The sequence below is a fragment of the Rhea pennata genome, chromosome 2 (assembly GCF_028389875.1).
Source record: "Rhea pennata isolate bPtePen1 chromosome 2, bPtePen1.pri, whole genome shotgun sequence".
NCBI lineage: Eukaryota > Metazoa > Chordata > Aves > Rheiformes > Rheidae > Rhea > Rhea pennata.
This window is the reverse complement of record NC_084664.1, coordinates 122731272-122756688: the sequence shown is the minus strand read 5'-3', so window position 1 is coordinate 122756688 and position 25417 is coordinate 122731272. Positions and strand designations below refer to the sequence as shown.

General features: G+C 38.4%; 1 protein-coding gene across 2 annotated transcripts; it reads left to right on the top strand.

Annotated features, from left to right (window-relative positions):
• The first annotated feature begins 217 nt into the window (after positions 1–217).
• GDAP1 (ganglioside induced differentiation associated protein 1) lies at positions 218–8991 on the top strand. Of its 2 annotated transcripts, XM_062568178.1 has the most exons (5): positions 218–382; positions 598–771; positions 4245–4339; positions 4828–4942; positions 7246–8991. In XM_062568178.1, the coding sequence occupies exons 1-5, from the start codon at positions 277–279 to the stop codon at positions 7626–7628; spliced, it is 873 nt and encodes a 290-aa protein (XP_062424162.1). In that variant the 5' UTR covers positions 218–276; the 3' UTR covers positions 7629–8991. The 2 variants fall into 2 exon arrangements, with proteins under 2 accessions (XP_062424162.1, XP_062424163.1); XM_062568179.1 differs by lacking the exon at positions 598–771.
• The last annotated feature ends 16426 nt before the right edge of the window (positions 8992–25417 follow it).

The following is a 25417-nucleotide window of genomic DNA, read 5'->3' as shown; positions in this document are numbered from 1 at the left end:
TGTGGAGGGTCATCGTAAAAGATGAAGCAGTTCATCCAGGCCAGCAGTTCGCCCAAAGCGAGCAGCAGAGCCGCGCGTAGAACCCAGTCCCCCAGGCCCGCATGGGGCCACGCTGGGTGGGCTCGCTCAACAGACTACGTGCCTTTCTTCGTGGAATATTTTTCATCAAGTAACTCACTGTCTTTCTAGGTGCGCTTGGCAATTGCTGAAAAAGCCCTAAAATGTGAAGAACATGATGTAAATCTGCCGCTGAGTGAACACAATGAACCTTGGTTTATGCGTTTAAATTCATCTGGAGAAGTACCCGTCCTAATCCATGGGGAAAATATTATTTGTGAGGCAACACAGATTATTGATTATCTTGAAGCAACATTTGTAGATGGTAATCTTACAGACATTTCAACGTGTTTTCTTTCCCCCTCTACTGACAACCCTACTGGGTTACAGTGGGGAACTCTGCTCAGTAGCAGAAGCTTTTTTAGCATGGCTGTGTCGTTTGTGCTGGTTGGATGTAACTGAGGTAACTTTGGGAATATTATTGTTGATAAATTACATGGTTCTTCATTTTAACTTATTTTTTTTTTGATTGTATTGCAGAGGAAGTGCCAAGGTTAATGCCAGAAGAAGGGAGTATGTATTATCCCAGGGTGCAACACTACAGAGAGCTTTTAGACTCCTTGCCTATGGATGCCTACACTCATGGCTGCATCCTACACCCTGAATTAACAGTGGATTCCATGATTCCAGCCTATGCTACAACCAGAATTCGTAGTATGTACTGATAAAGATCTGAACATGTGTCATTTAATGGGATGCTTGATTGCATTAACCTGATATCTTAATTTTAGTAGGCCTTAACCAGAATATGTAGGGCACATATTGCTGATTTTAATTATAGTCCTTGATAATTTTTGCATGTACTTGCTGTTTGTTTTTGCAGCTTATTATGATTTGAAAGTGTGGAAGAGGGAGTGCTATTTTCTAGGTGTATATGGAATTAATTTTGCTAGTAATTGGAAATGTGCTTTCTGTGCATAAAAGAAAATGGCAGCTATGAATTTTTTAACTTCTGATCTTGCTGTTTATGCTTGTAAAACTGTTTCCAAGGCACTGCAGTATTACAGCTCACACCTAACCACTACACTGAAGAAAACCCATTTTTATAAATATAAACTTGTAATAACGGAAGTTTTTCTATTCAATGAGAGTTGGTTTCCTCTCAGTTAAAGTCATACAAATGTAGATTAGCCTCAGTGAAATAGAGTATTTTTATATACTGTTTTCTCAGTGAATCATCAGGCCCCGTTTTTTGGGGAGAATGTACTAGTATAAGCTTAGTACTAAGGGTAGGGAGAAGAAAAAAAAAGTCTAAGGGTGTAAGTAGCCTAGGTTCCTCTGACAGATGAAAATTGTTCCAGCTCAATTTAAACCAGAATCTTGGGTGGAAATAATCCAACATTTAGAATCACAAAAGCTGATGTAAAGATGAAAAAATGAAGCTGTGTTCCTTTCGAATCAGTAGTGAAATGTCCTTTGACTTCCCTGGAATCTGTATTTTGCTTATGGACTTTTCTATAGATAGTAGAAATTATTATAAATAAATATATATATTATAAATATATATTAAGGCCTGGGGCATGAGTTAAAACCTGTCTGGTCTGACAGAGGACTTTCTTAAATTAATTCCTGTTTGAAATCCAGTAGTTTTCAGAAATAATTTTTAATTAAAAAAAAGAAAATTTGTGATATTCAGAAAAACCTTCGGCAAATCATCCTTCCATGCTCATAGTTCTATTTTTGCGGGGTTCGGACACCAGAACTGCACATAGTGTTTCTTTCACTTTGGTGTCAAATAGGGAAGAATATTTAATTCTTTATTTGTCTTGCTTTCTAAATGTATAATATCTGTGGACTGTATTGGTCCTGCTTCTAGCCACTGAATTGCACTGCAAATCCTTATTCAGCTGAATATCCATCATGACTTCAGTCTGGCTTTTCAGAACTGCTTGCAAACTTACAGTTCTCTCTCCAGAAAATGTGGCCTATATTGTTTGTAGCCTATATCATTTGCTTCAGTTTATATTTTATATTGGATTGTATTGAAATATGTATTGGTTGCTGAGACCCAGGTTACCAACCAACTCAGAGCACTGGGTATCAGCTTTTCCCATTATTTACATCCCTCTCAATCTTTGTACTATAGCAAATTTTGATTAATGCATTTGTTTTTCCTTTTAAGTATTATAAAAGAATTAAGTAGGTCAGGAACAAGAATAAAATCCTGCAGACTGTGCTAAATGATGATGCCCTGTTCACAGTTGTGTTTTGAGATCTCTGATTATTTTCAGTATCAACAGTTTATATCATGTTAATTTCTGTATTATAGTTTGAGTATTCTGTAGAACAAGGTCAAACACCACAGGAACTTTGAAATACAATACATATATGTTACTAAATTCATAATGTCATAGAAAATGATGTTATGTTAGTTTGAGAAGATCTATTTCCAACAAATTGTATTAATCGCACCCTTAAATTTTTTAGCAAGTTAATCCTCTACAGCAACACCATGATTTTATTGGAACTGAAATCAGTTAGTTCTCCCTACAGTTACATGAGTTTCCTTTATTAAAAATTAGCACGATACTAGTTTCTGTTCTGTCCAATGGAAAGTTCTTCAAGGTTGCAAAATATTTAGAAGTCAATGTTGATATTGCAATGATCAATGTTTATTAAAAAATTGGATAAAACTGGACTGATTTGGATAGATAATTTCTGTATCAGCAGTTACTATTCTTTTTTACTACAGAAACATGAAGTATTGTCTTACGATTGAGGTGCATCATATTTTTTTCTAAATGTGGATCATAGTTATTTATTAGGCAATTCTACTTTATTCATAGGCATTTTTATGGCTCATTTTACTATGTTATCTTTTGCTCTATGATCATATATATATATTTTTCTTTAATACCTAATTGGTATTAATTGTTGTCGATTGTTGGGTAAAGATAAAATTACTACTTTTAATCAGGATGTTTTCTTATCTTTTGTTTTCATATCCTAAACACAACAAGCTTTCTTGATTTGAGGGTTTTTTTTGGGTAGATCACAAATACTCCTAAACAATTCCTTTGCTTGTTCAAACTTTTCCCAGATAGTTTAATTTTCAGCTTTGAAAAACTGGTCTTTTTCAAAGTGCTAGAAAATAATAACCCCTCAGCAAATTATATATTATTACTACGCATACCAAATGCAATTAAGTAATTAATTGCCTATATAAGATTTTAGTTGTGTGATTACATCCTTCAATTTTTCCATATACTGTGTTGAAAGATGACTTTCACAGCCATTTCACATTGAAACGAGGAATATATAAAACAATGAATTCATTATTCTCTAGCAAGAATTTTTGTATCAGTTTAATTGAAAAGACTTAATTGGAACTAATCTTAATTACCATGTACAAGTAGGAGGTGATTCATGCCATATAAGTATTCTTCTGTTCTCAGTTTATTACTAAAAAAGTTTATTTTTAGAAGATACCTTCTTACTTACTGACTCTCTTTTGATAGTCTAGGTCGATATACAAGGCATTTCAAATGAAGTTTCATTTTAAAGAGGAAATAAAAGGCTATACACATGTAAAAGAAATCTTCATGTAATTCCTTCTTTAAATCATATACTGAATGTTTTTCTAGAACACCAATATACTCTGTGATGAGCATTTCTGGAAAAGTTCACAGATTTTGGTGTCACATTTTAGCTAACTCAAAACACCTTAGTTCTGTATTCGGTGGTATCTAGGCTTTTGCTGTGCAGTTATGCACATGACCTACTGTGACATTACTGAGAGTCTCAGTATAGGCCTTTCTGCACAATAACAGCAGCAAACTGTATTAGGAACCCAGGAACTGAGGCACAAAGCAGTCAGAGATCTAAGGTATTTGTAGCTGCATTTCAGGGATTGAAGATAGTTACTGGTAGCAAAATGGTTTTGTCTAAGTAAGAGAAAAATATCCTAATTCTTTCCTGTAAAATCAGAACTTACAGAGTTCATGGCAAACTGACGAGTAGAAGGTGCAGTGGGGTCAATTTATGCAGCCGTTAACTTTTCCAAACGTAATGTTTTTTAATGCCTCCTTGGTGGGAATACTTTTTTCAAGAACCACTTACATCTTTGGTGTGATGTCTTTCCTTGATTCGCTGATCAATTCCTGTCATTCCTTTAACTTTTGTATCAGGCCAAATAAGTAATACAGAATCAGAATTGAAGAAACTTGCAGAAGAAAATCCAGACCTTCAAGATGCCTATATAGCAAAACAGAAACGCCTTAAAGTAAGCAAACTCTTTCTGTTCCATCCTACATTACCTGCTTGTTACTGTGAGATTTTTTTCTGTCAAAATATAAACATTCTGTTTCGCCTGGCATTACCAGTATGCTTATGCAATGGTTTAACTCCACTAGGCATGAAGCAGTCTATCCCTCAAATCAGCTACACACTTCAAGTGTGTGCTGAAGTATTGGACTGGTTTCACTAACTTCAAAAGTAAACATGTATCTGCACTGGTGTTGGGGTATTGAGCACCCTGCATGATCAGGCAAAACTAAGTATCTACCATCTCTATAAAATGTTCTTCTATTGTTGTCTGAATTGTCAACAGTATCCAAATGGTAGCCAGCTAGCTGTGTAGAAAAAATAATCACATTTTATAAATAAGCAGTATCGTATCTAATTAAAAGTGTATCTGATAAAAGTATAAACTCTATACAATGATTAAAACACTTAACTTGTGTCTATATATATTTTTATATATATATATAGTCTAAACTGCTGGATCATGATAATATAAAATACCTAAAGAAAATACTGGATGAACTGGAAAAAGTCTTGGATCAGGTTGAGACTGAACTGCAGAGGCGAAATGAGGAAACACCAGGTAAGGGATTTTACTTGCTAATTTCTGTTGATGCTAATATTGGAAAGACTGAATAAACTGGTTGACAGCACCATTATAGGACTGTTTTTAATTCATCGAATTTGATACTTCTAGCATATACTGATATGACTTCACAGAAGAGGTCAATACTATTTTAACCACTAGTCCTGCTGCTGCTGTCCATGAGTAGAAATCTTGTATGAGTAAATATGGGTTTTGTAGTGATTGATCACATTTTCAGCATAACACGATAATAATTAGCTCTACATTTTTAGAGTATTTTGTAAACAAAGCAAAAACGAAAACCTGATCTACAAAATGTTCTTCCTGATATTGTATCCCTTAATTCACTGTAATGAACATAACCTTAATGTTAAACATAGCTTATTTAAAACTAAGATCTCTTTTAAATACTGTGCCGATTTAGGGTGTTAGTATATGTGGTAATTGCAGAATTAGTAATCTAAACTGCTCTGATCACTGAGTAGCTTCCCTACCCCATACAAAAAACAGTTGTGTTGACTTGAAATCCACCTAATGAGAGTTGAGCTTTGTTTAAATGGGATTAGTGTTTCTGCTCATTCTGAGTCCGGGCCAGCTCTCAGTGGTGCTAATAGGAATCCTTCCTCTGACTTCACTGGGAGCTGCATGAAACATCAGTCAATATCAAGTACATCTCCTCAGATCAATAATTCCTTGCATGTGGCTCTATAAATAGCTGTGGTAATAGTTATTAGTTATTATCAAGACAGAGCAGATTTGAACTAGTGATTGAAAATATAGGTTAAATTCTCTACTGACTCAACAGTGAAAGTCACATTAAGTGTTTTAACTCACAAAAGATGGTGGAATTTTGTTCAGCAAAGTAAGTGTGTCACCATTTCCAGCAGCCTCTTTTCTTTCTCTGCTAAACATCTTTTCCAAGCAGTCACCTGGTATGATACTGTTCAGCTTATGAAACCTGACAGTCACAGGATTTAGTAAAATAGATGATGATTAAATGCTTCTTTAAGTTTTGTCTGAGGTATTCAGATTTTCTGGGTTTGTCATGTCTCTGAGTTTCCGCTTTAGGTACTGGTGCTCAAATTCCTCCTTCATCCGTAACTGCTGCCACCTCAGTCATCTTTCTTTCACATGGGTTAACTTCTTTGGTCTTCCTTTCTATCGTGTTTCTGCAAAGGATTAATCCCTATGTGTCCTTTCAGGTAGAGAGAACAGACTCATTTGCTGTGTAGGTCTTTCTCCCTGATCTGCATAACCAGTTGAAAGGGATTAGTGGTGTGCCACTTTCCTCAGGTGGGAAATGGGTTGAAAAGGATTTCCAGGGTGTCTGTATTTCCACAGATGGGCTGCTAAAAATTCATGACAGTGTTTTTGTGTATCTGTCATGTGGGAGGGAACAACTGCATAAGGTTGCAAATAGGAGGGTGCAGCATAGTCCCATTTCAGATCTAGGTTAGATTAGATTAATTGCACTGGCACATAGGCTACATACCTAATTTCAGATCCTAGTTTTTACAAGCTCCTTACACAGTCAGTACAGGTAAGCCCTTTGAGGTGGTCGTGCAGAGCCGTGAAGTTAGAGGCATGATGATGCCTATCCGTACCTGCTCTGAGCCATCTCAGGAAGTTTCAACCTTTCCTTTGGCTAGAGAGGCAGTCTGGCACCTTCCTCTGTGTACTCTTAACTAATGTTGGACAGTATGAATACCTAATACATCTCAAACTTCTCAGTGTAAATGATACAGTTTGGGGTCTAGGAGCCACAAAAGAGGAACAGGTGACATGTACTGTATCTTTTGCCTGAGCTGGCATGTGTGGTGCAAGTCAGACATCTGGGTCATTTCATTTTGACTAGAAAGTCTTCAGCAAAAAGCAGCTTTTGAGTGAATGTCACAGAACTGAGTGACACAGTCAAGACCTCAGGCAAACAGTAATTTTTCAGCAAAAGCTAAGCTGCCTTTCTGTTTTCCATTCCTGTTAATTTAAACCAGATCTGAGACATGTAGTTGAGAAAAATAAATATTTGCTATGAGTCTTAATTTATGAACCTAAAATATGGATCTTTTTTCATAACAAATGTAGTCCAGAGTGCTGAGCATATGACTTTGCAATAGTGTGTGAACAATGGATAGGAATTGGTGAAAAGTTCAGTTATTAAAGTCATATTTTTGTGGACATGTTGGTTTTGTATATTTGGCAGCATAATGAAATAGCATTAAATTAAGTATTAGTCTATGCGGGTTTCCATATATATTTGTACTCCATTAGCTCCTAATTCTTTATGTTTTATCTCTGATTAGAAGATGGAAATCAACCTTGGCTCTGTGGTGAGTTCTTCAGCTTGGCAGATGTATCACTTGCTGTCACTTTACATCGCTTGAAATTTCTGGGATTAGCAAGAAGAAACTGGGGAAACGGAAAACGACCCAACTTGGAAGCCTATTATGAGCGTGTCCTGAAGAGAAAAGCGTTTTACAAAGTTTTAGGACATGTCAACAATATATTAATCTCAGCAGTTTTGCCAACTGCATTCCGTGTGGCCAAGAAAAGAGCACCCAGAGTTCTAGGCACCACCCTGTTGGTTGGCATGCTAGCAGGAATGGGTTATTTTGCTTTCATGTGTCTTCGGAAGAGGTTTGCCAACATGATGTTATCGATTAGGACCAGACAGAATTATTTTTAGACTTGTCTGTCCCTGGTGGTAGGTGGAGGTCATTTCTAGCCACCATGAAAATATGAAAAATAAGCATATAAGTAAGGTTATGTCTGTGAATTATAACCCTGTCACACAGTGATTGTCTCCTGCTTTTGAGTAATTGGATTGGTGATGCTGATATGTTTGTGGAAAATAGTTGTTGAGGGGACAACAAGGAAAGAAGATACTTTCTTTTCAAATGAGGAGCTATAAGGGCTGTGACAGTATTTTGTTAAAGTGATTATTGTTTCTGTCTCCTGTACTCAATACCTGACCTAATTTTAATGTTTTTATTTAATAGATACTTTTGTTGCAATGTGGCAGCTTTTCACTGTGGGTGAAATGTGTTACTGTGTAGAAACCAGCACTGTTGAATCACTGAAAGCAGCACTTAAGCTTAAATGCTCAGAGAGGGATGTAGGTGGGACATAGGCTTTGCACTTGTCACATATATGGGAGCGAGTGTCTCTGTATTGATTAATTGATTAATGTCTGTTGATTTGCAGTTGGACCATTATGAATGTATTAAAAAGTAGCTCTGTAGAGCTACTTTTTCACCCTATGTTCATGCAGTAGTAGAAGAAGAGGCCTGAAACACACGTAAATATCAGTGATTAATGAGCCAAGTGAGTGAAATTCTGAAAAAAAAAGGGCAATTGATAGATTTTGAACTTCTGTTGGTTTACAAATGGGGGTAAAAGACCTGATTCTTGTCTTTTGGAAATCTTTTGGATAGTCTGTGGCCCACTCAGATAACCAGTTCAGCCACAAACACTGGCTGGTTTGTAACAAAGTCAATGCCCCTTTCCTGCTTTCACTGTCTTCAGCTCCTTGTGTTGCAGCTGTGGTGGCTTAGTACAGTTGTCTCCATATTAAGTGTCCCATATACTCATCCTTGTTTCTGCTATGAGCACTGGCTCTTTTTTGTGCACAACTTAGAAATGTTAGCAATTGCATGTGCCTCTACGAAATGTTTGCCCACATTGTGCCACAGACAGTTAGAAAATGTATGCACAAAAATGCCTTTTGTGAAATCAGTTTAAAACAGTTTGCTGTTTTAATCTGGTTAAATGGACTAGATTGAAGGTGAAACAGCTACTTAGCAGAGTCTGTTTACTGATGGCCAGGTGTCATAATGGCGAAAACAAGTGAAAAACATAGGGCGGGTTGGAGACAGAAGATAAGTAGTACAGATTTTTTTTTTCTTTTGAAAGCCATAAGCTCACAGCTTGTAGGAAAAATATATAAAGCACTTTGATACTTTCTACTATTCAGCAGATGATGAGTTTTATTACTGTGTTTGAACTTAATCCTGTTTCAATGAGAGAGGCACATTTACCTGGAAGTAGACTTTACAGGCGAAAAAAAAAAATCAAGAATGACTGAAATTCTGATGACAGTCTAATAAGATTTTGTATTCTTTCATGAATGTCTAAAAAGTTCAAATTTTGGTTACAAGGTTTAGATAACTTCAACAAGCAAAGGGTAGTTCTAAATATTTGCCTATCACCAACCAGTACCAGGAGACCTAAGTACATCTTAGATCTGATGCTGGTGGCTGTAGTCTTTCTAACTAATGCTTTTGAGCATCAAGAAGATCCTCTCTGAAGTCAGAAGAGTACAGAAATAGTTTTTATCTTGGCAGTCTCACTGCCTACAAGATATCAAAATTATAATATTGTTGAATATTGCTGCTTATAATTTAATATTGTGTTAGCTGTCTAACAAAAGAGGGCCCAAATCTTACTGCTCCTTTTCATTAATAAGAAACATCTTACCTAGGAAACAATGCTCTTTTTATTTGTCAAAAAGACAGTTTTATATAATTCTATTTAATGACACACTTGTTTTGAAGAACTTGATGAATTAAATGTGCTCTATTTAGAAAATCTTGTTACCTCTAGAGTAAATTTAATCCAGCAATACTATTAATGTGCTGGCAGCTTTCACTGGGTTTTGTTGTTCATGTATTGCAGTGTATCTGCATTTACTTTTAACTATCTTCCGCTAAGTTTATGTTACAGAGTAAACACTGTAACATAATACTTTTTTGGCATGTTTTTATGATCATTTGTAAAATCTAATCTGATCAAGCCACAGTAAAAATCAATATATATGACTTATTTATTCTTTTTTTTACAGAAAGATATATTTTATTTTGCTCTTTATCATTTTTTAATGTTTCAGGTCTAGATAAGAACACAGTTCTATTTCCAGAGGCATACCAGGTTAGTTCACAGTAGAAGCACTGTATGCTGAGATAAGGCTAATTATTAATGAGGCTTTGCAGTTTGACTGTCCCCCTCCACCCCCCGCCAAACTTGATCTCTATCCTTCCGCTAGTGCTTGTTGCCTGCCCAGAGCTGCAGCTATTGTTGGAAAGGACCGAAATGGCCACCAGGTGTCAGTGCTCCTCCAGGAGCTCCAAGAGCTCCTCTGCTTCCAAACGCCTTTGAGCTGGGCGGGCAATCACTGAAGTTTCCACAAACAAAATGTTTGTGATCTCAGATGGATGTGAGCATCATCATCAAATTAGTGGTCTCTCAAAAACCCTTGACACAACTGCTTTAGTCTGCTGCAGGCTACTTCTCTGTCATTTAGGCTTGTATGTAGTTTCAATCTTATCTATTGTCCAACAGAGGACAAAGTTGAAACAGGATTTCACATTAAACTGTGTATCAATGAATAGCAGTTAAACTTGCTGCCTACAGGAATGAACATAAATAAAACAATTATTGAGAAAACATTGAGGCCCTAATTAAATTCATGTCTGTTAGCTAAAATATTTGACAGCCTACTTATTCTTAATGTTCTAATGTATTCTTTGTGCTATAATGGTTCCTGTACAGGTGGCAGCAAAAGGCTTACCCATGCTTAAGTTCCTCATAAAGGGCTGAGATTTAGAAGCACATACGCTATATATGGCCCCTTGCACCTTTCATGTGATGCTAGTAAAATTTTTTTGTAGCCTGGCTTACTTTCTTTGCTTTGGCACCTCTGGACATTATTTAGATTGATTACAATCAATCTTTTGGTTTTCTTTTAGTATTTGCTCTCATATCATGTATCAGGTATATTTGCTATCATATCTTTCTATGTGGGACCAGCAAAATAAACTTTGACTCTATGACTAATTTCTAGACTTGCTTATGTCTTCTATTTCAGTAAAACATAACACATTTGAAGAATACATAATGTTGCTGTAAGGAGACATTCAAGAAAGACGCTTCTGAAATTTCAGTGTAAAAGGTGTTGAAGAGATTACCTTCATATGTTTGGAAACAGCATTTATAGTGGTAGTTTCCTTTGTATATCTGTGTGAGGGTCAGCAGAAGCCTTTTAATAATGTTAAAAATCTGTTTTAAAAAAAGGAGGGCATGCAGTTGTTGCCTTTTCAGTTAATTGTTAAGAAACAGAAAGCTTCCCTTCTGAGTATGGCTCTGATTCTTGGCTTACATGGTTGAGTTGCAGAAGCTGATGGCTCAAGGTAGTTTGACAAATACGCATACTGTGTCTACACTGACGTTGCAGAGAGCAGGTTTGTGTCCGCTGTCTAATTCATGCTGGTTAGAAAAACAGTGGAAATAAGGTAGGTGGAAAGTAGTGGATCTAGCTGACTGGAGCACGCTGTGCTCTGCAAGATGGCATATGACAGATTATTCTTTACTGAAGCCTTCTTAATAATGTTATCTCTCTCTTTAACTGATGCTAGACAAAGAGATGTAATTTAGGCAGTTTATAAGATGCACTGAGGAAGTCAGAGACATCTATAAACTTCCCAAACAAAATATGTTTTTCTTCCCCTCCTTTCTTTAAAAGAAAATCTTTAGTTTTGGTGTAGTACCAGATCAAAAAGTCAGACACGCAAAACTCAGGAAATTCCAGATAGACTGCTTACAATACTTCAACTTACAATAACTATATAATACTTCAGTAGCATTTTTATTTCTCTTTTTCTTTCTAAATTAAAATCATACTGCTTTATTACATTCAATTAAAAATTTTGCATCATAAAATAGTTAAGCTATGGATGAACTTCGTGCTGGGGGAAAAGATTGAGGTTTCCAGGCTTGAATTCCTAGCTATTTTTATGTTAGCATAGCATCAATGTTACATCAATGTACAAACACAATTTAAAATATTCATAAGTAATTGTGTATTATATATTTTGTAAATTAATAGATAACATAATAGCATATTGCATTATAATCTACTTGCAGATCTTAATTAATAAATTTTATGTCCATATTTATTCAATGTAATATCCCTAGTAATCCCTTCTATACTTTGTTAAAAAATGGACATTGGACAATTATTACATTATTCATATTTATAAAATTCATCTTTAAAACTAGAATGATGAAAATTCCATTGATCTATTGTCTACATTGTATAAATCCCTCTGTGAAGGCACACGCAGTCCACACACACCAGCAGCCAAGGAAGGATTAAAGGAAGAGTTTTTTTTCATGCCCAGCTATAACTGGCAAACCAATCAGAAACAGCTTCTTTAAAGGAAATTGCTTTTCAGGAAGAATAGGGCAGCATGAGGAGAAGGAACCAGTCAGACCATTAGTGTCACTGGAATTTTTTTTATGTGGAGATGTGTTCCCTTTTATAACTTTACTACAAGAAATATCACCTACTACTGTCTATATTTACTTTGATAACTTTATAATAGCACTTGATGATAACACTGATAATGTTGTGAATGCAGGGACATGATGTATTCATCAGTATATTTGTTGCTTTGTTGTTACAATTTGCAACATTAGCTGATGATTTAGCTCAGAAGCTGATTGCTGCTGCATTAAGACTGGACAAAAAGCTCTACATGTTGAGAAACATTTGCAACCCTCAAAATGGCTCTTTTAGGGCTTAGTTCTGAAAAGTTACCTCACTTTAAGCATTTAAATGTGGTATGTCATAGGTAGATGGTGCCAAACTGAAGATTTTGGAGGTTAGTGACAATACTCACAGAAAGAGGGACTTGAATTTAATTGTTTCCTCAGTCTGAGGAAGATGCAGCTACACTTCTCCTACCTCCTAGAAGCACTGGGTATCACCAGCATAAGCATGAGAGGGAGGATTATCTGCTGACACCATCAGGCCAAAGCCAAGGAGTGTGGGGAGCGGAGAGGATTTGTCACTCCTCTTCATATGCCCTAGGCTGCAGAGTCAGATTCCTCCTTCTGCTTCCTTTATCAGCACAAGATATGTCCATCTTTGCAGGTGTCAGAACCACTTCCTGAGGCAAAATGTAGTTTGAACACATGGAGTGCTGAGTGCCAGTCATTTAGCTACTATATGGAGAGCAATGACTGCCACAGAGCCTCCTCTGGCAGCTAAGCTTAAAAAAGCCAGCAGTTAACAAATACTGACTTCTTAGAAAGAATATTTTTAGGTGCATAACACAGATCTGGTGAATGGGAGGGAATTGTAGGCTCTGGAGTCCAGACGAACTACTGAAGAAAGTACTGAGCAGCGGATAATCTCCATCATCATCGTTTCTTTTTGCTCAGCTCTGGGTGGCTCTCTTGCACGTGGAGCAAGGTTCTTGGGTTGCCGCTTTGTGGGAGGCATTTATGCTTAAACTATTTATCTGAAGCCAGTTGAAGGAGAGACTGTGAAGAAACATCTCTGTTGACTACATTGTAGAGCCAGCTTCCTAATACAGATGTTTTGGTTAGGCGCCTGTTCAAAAAGGTAGTGTGAATGCATATGTTTTGAACTGCATAATTCTCTCCAGGCACATTGTCACAAGCCTAGATGCCAAACTGGAGCTCCGGACTGTACCCCAGAGCCAAAGCCAGTAAAAGGAAGAGAAGGATCTATTGCTTAATTCTTCAAACCTTTTAAAAGAAATAGGCCAGTTACAGGATCTCACAGGAAGTCTGTGCTAGATGAGGCCAGATGCCCTTTGTCCAACTCTGGTGCCTTAATGCGTTGTCTACTCTTCCTCTGTGCTAATTTTTAGACAGGTCTAAAACACAGAAGGCACTGAAAGCTATAGAAACAAAAATGGCCAATGTTGCAGTAATGGAGATATTAAGATTTCAATTTTGAACAAAGAGCCAGATTCAGATCTGATATGAGTCATCGTTACAAAAGATTTAGTGGCGCATCTACTTACATCAGGTCTGAATTTGATTTTAGGGTCATTATGCCATGAATAACATTTCAAGACATTGCCTTGAAAAGCTTTGTTTTAATCAGCCTATTTGTTATGAAATGAGTGCAATGCCTTTTTGAAATAAAGGCTATATGCAGAGTTTAACTTAGAAATGCATTTATTTTGTTAAACCTTTAGTATGGGCATTATAGACTGAATCAAAAATTGTGGAATATGGAGTTATTTTTGGAATAAAGAATTCTTTTAAAGCAAGTCTGAGAGTGTATGTTTAGGATTGATTCCAGAACAGCATCATACATTTTTTATTCTGTGTATTTAGAAGAATACCAAAAGCCATAGCTGACTAGCTTTCAGCTGTTAGCTACAGATTGTGATACAAGGAAGCTCCATCAATCAGAAATATATTGGATTTCTGTTATATAAAAAAATGTGAAACTAATTGTGCTTAGTTGATTTTCTGACGAGTCACATACAGGGTTTACCCTGCTCATTCTTACTTGATAGCAGAAATTCTTGGGAGCCTTTTGTGGAGCAGGAAAAATGGAAACATTCCCAAAATACTTGGCAGGAGAGCAGCACCAGCAAAAAGAGCTCAAATTGCAGTTCTACATCTATAGCAGTGCATGGAGGCAGAAGTCCAACAGTGGCTTAAAGAAATTCGTTGCAGCCTGCTGGTTTCATCTGAAATCTGGTAGAAGCAAACCAAGCTTCTAACTCAACACAAGAAATGGCTATACTTAAACTCAGAAATGCCTCAAGCTGGTTGCATGGCTTAGTGCATAATGTGTCCCTAACATCTCTATCTAAGTTGGAATGGGAGGATGCTTGGGTATTTTTCTAGGTTGTGTTGCCATTGATTGTATCTCCTATCAGACCAAGGATAATGTTTCCATATATATCTCTCTATATATCTATATATAGAGACTTGGAATCAGGAAAGAATTTCCTATTTATTTGTGCATATTTTATATCTTGCATATATATTTGTAAACAGAAAGGTTTGAAGATGTATTTGTGAGGAAAAATATACTTATCTTGCTCTTAAGGACATAGGAGGAAAAAGGGAAAAAAGGCACTCATGATTTTAGGACTAATGTTTTGAGCTTAAGTAATTTGTGTTTGAAATGCACAAGACAGCCCAAAGACAGGCTCCTCAGAGCACAGGCATTAAAGCAAGACATCAGTCAGATGATCTTCATCTATGGAACTGTCTTCATACACGTTTTCTAATTAAGGAGGCATTATTTAAAGATTGGAGGTATTTTCTCAGACTATCTTGAAGAGACTAGAAACCTTTTCTTAGTCCTACAGAAGACCTATAATGCGTAAAAGAAAACACCAAGAGAGCTTCCTCTGCAGGAGAGGATGCAAAAGAGAAGTAAAACCCTAGTGTAGCAAGAATTAGAAATGTCAGGCTTTAGCTTGACACTTTACACTGACACACTTCAACAGCATTTTACGGTAGGAGAGAAGAGGAACCAGGAAGATAATAATGGAGACCCTGAAAGAGGACCTGAAACACAATGACTTGCATTAGCAGGTAGATTACCCTAGAGTTTATGCTTTGTCTTTTTTTTTTTTTTTTTTTTTTTTTTTTTTTTTGAATAACCAGTAAATCCACACATGATAGAGAGCTACATTGCTATGTGTGCAATACTGTTGCCTGAGGGAAATATTACCACTGCAGGTAGTCTGTTCCTGAAGGGGCAGAGGCTTTGCTCATTGTGTATGAGATTGTACTCGAACACCATTTTGGGGGGCTGTACATACAAAGAAAGCGGCATTATTATTATTACACTGTTCATTGACTCCTTAAATAACAGTTCTGATTATTATTATTATTACACTGTTTGCTGACTCATTCAGAAATGATTCTATTTAATGATATACTCTGCATTTTAGTCATAGTTTAAAGCACTGAACCAAGGTAGCTATAATAACTGGACTGCTAACCATCATTCATGGTGTATTAGATGTTAACAAATCTTATTTTTTCCATGTACTACAACTGATTTCACCTCGCCTCAAAAGTAGTTTTGTTCTGCCACACTATAGTCCTACATTTTGTGTTTGTTTGTACAGGAATGATTCTAATCTGGGCTCTTTGCCCTCTGAGCTGTTGTTCCCTAAGGTCTTGCTGGTTGTGGGTACTTTGCACAGTGTTGCATCTTGTTGGCATTCAGTCACAGGACTGAATCTTGGAGCAGAAGGCTGATATTCACTAAGTTACTATGTCACAGTGTGTTGTATTTCTACAGTGTTGGATATCTGAGAGTCTTAAGGAATATAACAAAATTAAATTAAATTTATTCACTAGCAAAGTAATACTATAATATTTATATTACAGCATAATGTAATATAATATATAATGTATACATGATATATATAATATAATATTACAATAATGCTGTATTAATTTGTTTCACAAATGGGAAAAACAGACACAGAATACTTTCTTATTTAACAGCTTTACTGGAGCTGGTGGATTGCTAGCTTTCGTTATGGAAATAGGGAAATTCTGAAGTTTTGATGTCTCTGAAAAAAGAAAAAGGGGCAAAACCTTAGGCAGAAAGAAAAAAACTCCTTTTTTTCATAAAATGTTTTTCTATTTAAATGCTGCATGTTACTACTGCCATAATTTACAATGCTTTATGTGAGGAAGTTCAGAGTTGCACAAACAGATTCTGGCTGCCAAAATGATTTAATATGAAATAATTGCTTGCTAATTATAAGAAAGCAAGGAATGTTTCAAGTTTTATATGCTCTAAAGCAAAGTGCTTTGAAATAATAGCTACTTGGCATTAGCTTTAATTGATATGACAGATACTTTTGGTATTTCCTAGCTTTTTTTTTTTTTCTCTATGAGGAAAATACATGAATAATTCTAATTGCACCTTTCTTCAACACTCTGTGCTCAAATTCCATTAATTATAAATATAAACTTGCAATAATCTGCAATACAGAATGCTAATTCACCAGACCTTAAATGAAAGAAATCAGTGTAATGAAGGGATTGATTGCACGGACTCCTGATAGGTTCTGATCAGAAGACGTTTATCCATATCAGAAGGCAAAATATATATATCGATACAGTAAGCACAAGTCGTGCACATGACATACACAGCGCAGTGATTGGGTAAACAGCGACAAGCACGCGCTCCAGCTACTAAAGTGATAGGTTATGTCCCTTGATACAATTTTCTCACAAGCAGACACCACGGTTATCTGCTTGGCTCGTATTCTGCATTCTTGTTCTGTGTTTCTCACAGCACACCTGCTTCTAGTCTCAGTTGAAGGACGGGTCACCTAGCTCAGTGTCTAACAAACCCCACAATTCCCCCTCTTTTATTTTCAAGTGGCCACACGCCCTTCAGCATGCCCTCTATCATGCGTCGCAAGCATTGCAATAAGCAGTGAATAATCAGCATTCGAGTGCAAATAACAAGCAATATTAAAATATTGAATTTAACAAGTTCTTTCACCTATCCTACGATTTCTAGGCCAGAGACCAACTATCAATACCAAACGAGCTGTGTTGTAGCTCACTCATTAATTGTTGGAGATGCCGTACCTGTGTAAAAATGGAATGGGAGTGATCGGACAGGTCCATACAACGCATGCCCTCAAACTCATGACACCCATGACACCCATGTCATTGGACTAGCAATAAAAGGTTGGTTTTATCAGTATCACAAAAGTCTAGGTTATCAGCACAGTTGGCTGCATAAGCCTGAGTGCTGCGCTTTTCCCGGCAATGGGCTCAGGTACTGTTTAAGATCATAGTATCAGGAATGAGACCAGTTTTTGGTTGTGTAATTGCACCAAAATGTGGCATTGTGATAGAATGCAAGCGTAGCATTTACAACTTGTTTGGTGGTCTGGTTCTGGCCTGTGAATTAAAATAGAGACAGGCATCCGCTCGCACAGTTCCCAAAATGTCCAGTTCCTGTGGCTCCCAGGGGGTGGGCGGGAGATGGGCCGCCCAACCATCCCAGTTGTCAACCGCCGTCTGAGAGGTATTGAGGAGGTCACTCACTGGCGACGAGAGAGCGATCACCGTGCCCCAACTTCTGAGGGGTACACCCACAAGACACGTTGTGAATGGGTTGGTCGGTGTTGCCAGTGATAGGCATAAAGATTGTTGTCCTGTCATGTTGGCGAGGGTGACCCCAACATTTGGGCGTGGGGAGACGGAGGGCCATGCTGAACCGCAGGCGATGATGGCAGCGAGGAGGATGAGGCCAGGAAGGGTCGAACTCCCCATGCCGGGACCCATTGCGGCCCGTGACCTGTGGAAACACAAGCATACCCTCGGCCCCACATGATTAGTCGGTGAGGTCGAGGTGCTTTGCAAGGTGTTAGACAATCCGCCAACGCCCACCAGGCCCCCAGACGGTGTAACTGTGGGCCAAGTAGCTGGCCAATCTGAGGAGGAAATGACAGTCACATCTGCTCCTATATCTATAAGCCTGGTACATTTGATGTGTTAAGGGTGATGCTGTGTATTATGCACCGTGATAGAAGGTGTTGGTCGCTGCTGTGCGATATCAGTGGCCCAAAAAACGGCTGGGGCTCCTGTGGAGCCAAACCCAGCAGATCCTCTTTTCCTATTAGTTGGTCTGGGTACTATAGCTTTAAACAATATTAATTGGGCAATCCGAGTGTCCTTCGGCACAAACAGTGGAGGTGACGGAATCCATGCCATTGCGTGAATCTGCCCTTCATAATCAGCATCAATCACACCAGGCAGTATAAACACCCCTGCCAGGGTCATACTCGAGTGTCGGAGCTGACTCTGTTACAGGCCTCTATCATTTCAACTAGGAAGGCTTTTGCAGGCATAGCTTGCAGGACCTTTTTGCAATCCGTGTTAGCGTTTTCTACTGCTAGCTTTAATAGCAGGGCCTCTTTTGCTTCTCGGTTATCAACTTGTTTATCTAATGCATCCCCGAGACAGTCAATAAAGAGCATATACGGCTCCGCAACTCCCTGGAGTATTTTTGTAAAAGAATGAGCCGGCTTCCTGGTCTCTGGGATTTTTAACATAGCTTGTAAGGCTAGAGACTTAAAATCTGCGGATCTAAACGGGCTTGAAGCCGCGGATCCTCTAGAGGCGCTTGTCCCAAGAGCTGCGGCAACCCTGCAGTTTCACATGGATCGCCGACGGGTCTATCTTAAGTTTTCTAGAGAAGCAGCATAACATAAATCTCACCACTTTTGTTCCCATAAAAGCTTCTGTGTTGGGATTAGAATCATTGCTGCCAGTTGATGGAGCTCATACGATGTTAAGAGCTGTCCCGTCAGAACATTTTCTAACAATGATTGAGAAAAAGGGGCGGATAAGCCCCACGTGGTCGCCGTTTTCCGTAATTCTTTAATCAAATCCCACTGAAAGGGAACCCACTCATTAGGGCCCTGTTGCTGGACCTGGACTGGGAATGCCAGGCACGAGTCATCCTCGGCGGCTGCTGCATCACGGCGCAATTGCGCCCAACGGGTCCGGGGGTCAAACCCCCCTAAATACGTCCTTGTTGGCTCCACAGTGGTCGCTGATTGACAAGGTGCCTCAGCCCCCCCTTTCTCCTGCGTGAAAGATGGCAGCGGAGGGGGACCACAACGCGCCGCGTTTATATCTAAATCTATGAGGTTAGCGTTTAACAGCGGGGCTGGATGGTGTCCCGAGAGTTTAAGAGCTTTTGCAGCTTCCTTTTTTCTTTTTTTTTTCCTTTTTTTTTTCTTTTTTTCCATGTTCGCAAAGTTTCTGTTACCAAATGCCAAGTCGTCATTACGTCCCGGGCAGTCAAATCCCCCCAAGACGCGGCTTCCCCAATCATCTGACCTGCGTTTTCCCATGTTTCAAGATCAAACAACACCGCCGATACCGTGGACAGGGCCCCTTTTGCTTTTAATCATTTAAGTAAAAGTTTCACTACTTTCTCATCATAACTACCACCTTTCTTAGCTAATATCTGCAGTAACAACTTAACGATAGCTTCTTCTTCTGTCAACAGATTAGATCCCATAGTTATGCTCCAGCTGCTCACCTGTAAATGGTGATTGCCTGGGCTTCTTGCTGCAGTCCCGCTGCAAGCGATTCGTTCAGCTGGAGTCCCTTCTGGACACTCCTGTCAGCACTTGTTCGACCCTATCACATCGGGGTCACTATTTGAAGGGATTGATTGCACGGACTCCTGATAGGTTCTGATCAGAAGACGTTTATCCATATCAGAAGGCAAAATATATATATCGATACAGTAAGCACAAGTCGTGCACATGACATACACAGCGCAGTGATTGGGTAAACAGCGACAAGCACGCGCTCCAGCTACTAAAGCAATAGGTTATGTCCCTTGATACAATTTTCTCACAAGCAGACACCACGGTTATCTGCTTGGCTCGTATTCTGCATTCTTGTTCTGTGTTTCTCACAGCACACCTGCCTCTAGTCTCAGTTGAAGGACGGGTTGCTTAGCTCGGTGTCTAACAAACCCCACAATGTAACAAACATCACATACTTAATCTGTAACTCAATAGTTTTTTCAGGACTGCCTGTGAGAATATATCAGTTGAATTTTCAAAGCTACAGAAAACTTAGAGCTCCCACCTATCTCAGTAAGACTGTAGGCAGCCCTCCAAAAATCAGGCCCACAGTGGATGTCCATATTCTTACATATAATGCAATTCATATGCAAGAAAGGTACAGCTGTATGGTTCAGAAATAGATCATTTTCATATGTAAAATTCCTTACGTGACTTGCATATAGTGGAAATATCTGACAGATCATGCTATGAGAGTGATCAAGCTGATAAACTGACAATTTATCCAAAAGTGGATGTTTCACTTTACAAAAGTTTGTGGAACCTTTTCTTTCTTTTTAGAATTGCATTGTCACTTTCTGTGCTTCGTGTTTTGAGATTTGTATTCAGAACTGCCTAAAAGTTGGATCAAACATTTAGCTTTGAATTTCTTTGTCAGATCCTGGATTTGTAAACTAGATGTTATTTTCACCTGCAATTGAAGCTGAGCTAGTGGATTGTAACTGAAAGTCAGTAGATTTTAATTTTATTCCTGTCTCTATATTTCGATGAGTTTTTCTCTCTTTACTTACCTCCCCCTTTTTAGGGTGAAGGGTGTAATCTCTTTTCTCCTCATGCTCCCTTATCTTTGCACAAGGCTTACAGGGTACTCTATAGTAGTCTCAGTTGAGTCAGTGTGGCCACTGCTGTACTTTCTTAAGATAAATAAGAGCATTAGAATACAACCTTCTCTACCAAAATATGTATAGTAAAGGTTAATTCACTACATACCGATTGTAAGTCTTATTCACTTGGCTTAGCCAATGGAAGTGCTCTGATTAAGTTCAATGAGATTTCTTAAGAAGTTTTGAAAAGTATGTAATAGCTGTTCAATCTGGCTCTTACTGTTCCAAAAGCTTTCCAGTATCTTCCAATGGAAAGTTCAAAAGAAGTGCAAGTTCTTATTTGTGTAGTTTGTACAATAAGATTTTTCACTTCTGTGCTTGCAAAGAAGTATTGAACACAGGCTAGATTAAAAAGGATTAAAAGTTTGCTGTTTAGGAACATGAATTTCCTCTTTCTTCAAGCTGGAGAAAAGGCCAGTACATGTCTACCTGTTTTATTTTGGCAACTGTCTTACTCTTCTCTGTGATACATGGGAGAGAGCTGGACTCCAAATCAGGCCAAATGGTGGAATTTTCCTTTCTGACCCAGCCGTGCCAAAGCTTATAAGGTTTACATGCCTACACTTGAATTTTGCTGGTGAAGTGCATCCACTGTGCTTCACCAAAAGGAGTTTAGTAAAAGTATATGGTTTATGGTCAGCAGTGTTTGGATAAGACATTTGCGTAATTTTCTCAAGTGGCAATGACTCCACACTGTCTGTTCAAGTAACGTTAAGAAAACACTTTAAAAAACTTCGGTTTTCCAAAAGATAGTACCTGTGTTTGAACACAAACCTTGATAGTCCTGTTTCCAGCTGCTTTTCACAAGGCTTTGAACTTTGCTTTTAAACTATCCTTTCCTAGCATAGGAGAAAGTTATAAGGTTTTTTTTCAAAGTATTGGGCTTTTTGCTTGTTTTCCACTGTGTAACAACTAAATACTCTCATCTTGGTAGTATTGATAATGAGTAACCTAAACTAGTCTCTTAAATCTCTGTTATCTATATATTTGTAAATGAACACATGCACCCACGCACAGACATACTTACCAAAAAAGTTACTGTCAACATCTCTGCCAGCTAGAAAAGTATTAGAGCCACTATTGCCTATTATGTTCTTATTATGCATTCTTATTTATCCTTTATAACCCATTATACAAAGGACTTTTTAGAAAATGAGGAGTTTTGTTCTTTTAATTATATTGCCATAATGATCTATAAAATAGCAGAGGAAAATAATTCAACTGGTGTATTTTACAGAAGGAGAACAGGATGCTCTACTCCATCAATATTTTCCCCCAAAGTAAGATTATAAGCAAGTATCTATACTAAGAACCTTACTTGCAAAGTGTATTTGCTAATTAAAAGTCTGTTACATGGAAGGACACGACAAGCAAGAACAACATTCAGTGCAAGCTCAGCATTTTCAGCAACATGGTAATATGGTTAAAATGCTTGCAGAAAACAAACTAAAGCAACCCACAAAACCCTTTAAAAAACCTCTCCAAAAGTCAGTTCAGTTCAAATGAATTCTGTTGGTACTGATAAATAAATAGTGATTTCATGACACTGTTTATTTATTGTCATTGAGATTTTATTTTGGAGCAAAATATGTGAGCAAATACACAACTCCAACAGTTTTGGACTTAAATGCAGTACTGATATTAAAATTATATTTCCCGTTGATACAGAGTACAATTCAGCCAGCAACTTAAATTAGGGTCAAGTCACAAGCCATCTGTATTGCTATAAACACCCTTGCTGAATGCAGAAATCCAGTCACAAAAGCCTACTCCTTGTTCAGTTCTGACTTTTGTAAGAAAAACACATTTATTCATCGCATTTATTTTTTTATTGCTTTAATTATCCCATCAACACACACATTCAACAAAAGGGCATTCTCGACCATGAAGAAAAGTATGATAAATGATCAAATTAAAAATTGTCATTCCAGAATCGACTTTTGAAAGCTCCTTTCTCGCCAAGAAATTGACATCATATGTGACACTGGCAGCTTTTGAATATAATACATCACCCATGACAAAAGAGTTTCCATCCTAGTTTATTAAGAATAAATAATAATAATATGTAATTAATTACTCGGTTTCTGTTTTCCAGATTATTAAAAAACATTAAAAAAGTCCTCATAGCAACCACCATTTTTCATATAGAAAAAAGAAAGGGCTGATGCTTGCTACAGAGCAGATCACATTTTTACCCTTTAACCATGTAGAGTCTCATCTGCTAAGTGCAGGGAATAGTTACTTGGCTTTCCCTCTCTCCCAAAGCCCAAAATGCCGTGAGCTATGTAAGCTAAGCTAAGCTGCCTCCTCTCCTGTGCTGGTCTGGGGCCATTGGGGACCAGATGAGACCACATAATAAGGCCAAGCTGCTCAGGGGGGCTTGAGTACGTGCTCTGAGGTGTCCCTCCAAAAACATGGCAGGAGCCGGGCTCAGGACTCCCACTGGAGTCCAGGAGCGTGGGCTCAGGAATCATCCTGCTGCTCACATCCTTTCACTTGATCCCTCAGTGGTGTAGAGGGCCTTATACGTAAAAGCCTGACAGCTGCCAAAAGAAAAGGACTTACAGTTGTCTTCTTTCTCCTCTGGGGAATGTGTAAGGAGAGAAGGAGCAGGTGGAGGTATTTGGAAGAGTAGACAGCAGCTGAAGGAAGAAGGCTTTTTAGAAGTGAGAAACATGTATGGGTTTTTCTTCTCCCCACCCCCAATTCAGCAGAAAGCCATTTGAAAGCTGTGAAAATTGTATTGGGCATACATCGTGGAGTTTAAGTAGCAGGAGTGTAAGTGTGGGAGAAGACCATGAGCTGCTCAGTACCGGTCACAGCTGGCTCAAGCTAGCTCTGAGATTGGTGTGAGGCCCTCATCACACCTCCAAACTTTGGCCAGCCAGAGAAGCATGTGCTGCCCTGGATCAGGTGTATTTAAGAAAGACATAAGCAGCTACAAGGGGCTGGAGACACATGGGAAGATGCTTTTACGAACATGCAGAGGAGACATGCCTGAGGCCATGTGGCTGGAGATGTGCTGCTGAAGCGGCTGCTAAGGACATGGCTGAAGATGTCGTCTTGGCAGGAGTTGCTCCAAGCCCAAGGAATGACACCACTGAAGGATTGTGGCCATGGGTGACTGAAACTGTGTTAGAGGAACACCGGTAAGAAGCAAAGAACAGCAAACAGAAACCATTAAGTGAATGACCCCAACCTCCTGCTTTACCCCATTGCCTCACTGGAAGAACTGGAATGGGCTGAGTGTCACCTATGGCAAATATTTGAGAAGCTGAGACCAGGAAGGAGCAGAAGGATATGTGTTTGGCTTAAATTGAGCCTGGGGAAGAGGGGAAGACAGGTGTTTACTTAACTGTTTGATTGTTTGCCTTTTTTCCTCCTCTGAAAACCTGCATTAGTGGTCAGAAGTTGATGTTAATTGGCAAAAAGTTAAATAAAGTAAAAATTCCCTTAGAAAGTCTGCATGCATGCTCTCTCTTTTTTTAAAAAAAATGCAGCCTTTATTCATCATAGTTTTATTTTTTGCCACATATTAGAGCTCTTTAAAAACCAAGACACCCACTTTTCTGGAAGAAGGAAGAACAGTAACATGAACTTGCTCCTCAACTTGTTTCATTTAGCAAAGCGTAATGGACGGCAGGGTGGCCTCACAGATTTACACCAGCTGACTTCCCATGATAGAAGTTTAAGTTTCCTCAGACATGTAATTTACCTGCAAATTATATAATAATGGCAAAGTCTGACAAGTGCATTGACCTCTTTTTTTTTTTTTTTTTTTTTTTTTTTTTTTTTTTTTTTGCCTAACGTTAAGTTAGGCAAAACAATACCTCACTGCAGGTTATCAGTTGCCCTTGCCTCAACAAATAGATGGGAGTTTGGTTAATTAACTGAGATGCTGGATACTTCAGGAATAAAGCACAAATGATTTAGGAGTCATTTAGTGAGCCTTTACATACATCAGGATAAACACGTGTTCCTCAAAGGACAAATGAAAAAGGGAAAAGAAATAGGTATGAGAGTAACAGCAGGGCACAGCTAATGCAGTATGCAGGATATTTTTGTAGGCTGCATGTCAAGTTCTGAACAGAAACTTAAAAAAAAAATCAGAGAAAAGAGGCATTAAAATTTGGATGTGCATCCCCTGCAGCTGGCAGCACTGCGGCTCCATGGCCCACTAGTTAAGGATTGCAACCCCTAACGTCTCTGACATTTCTGTTTCCCTTCACTGTAAATTTCCTTTGTTTTTCAGTGCCAACCTTCTTTCTGCCTCCTTCATTTGCGTTACATGTGGAGAAGTAGAAGCTGTTATGACTTCCACGAGGATGAGGAATAGGGAGCAGTGCTCTTGCTGGCCCTGCAAGTCTACGGCGATTTTCTGCCCCTTCCATTCCTTAACCCGGTCTCTGCTGCCCTGGTGCTGCCTGTCCAGACAGGGGAGA

Bases quoted from the DNA above. Each gene is read 5' to 3' on its own strand.
- GDAP1 (XM_062568178.1), top strand. From the start codon at position 277: ATGCGTTTAAATTCATCTGGAGAAGTACCCGTCCTAATCCATGGGGAA. The intron at 383-597 runs GTAATCTTACAG...ATTGTATTGCAG, and splicing joins TGAAGCAACATTTGTAGATG to AGGAAGTGCCAAGGTTAATG. The intron at 772-4,244 runs GTATGTACTGAT...CTTTTGTATCAG, and splicing joins TGCTACAACCAGAATTCGTA to GCCAAATAAGTAATACAGAA.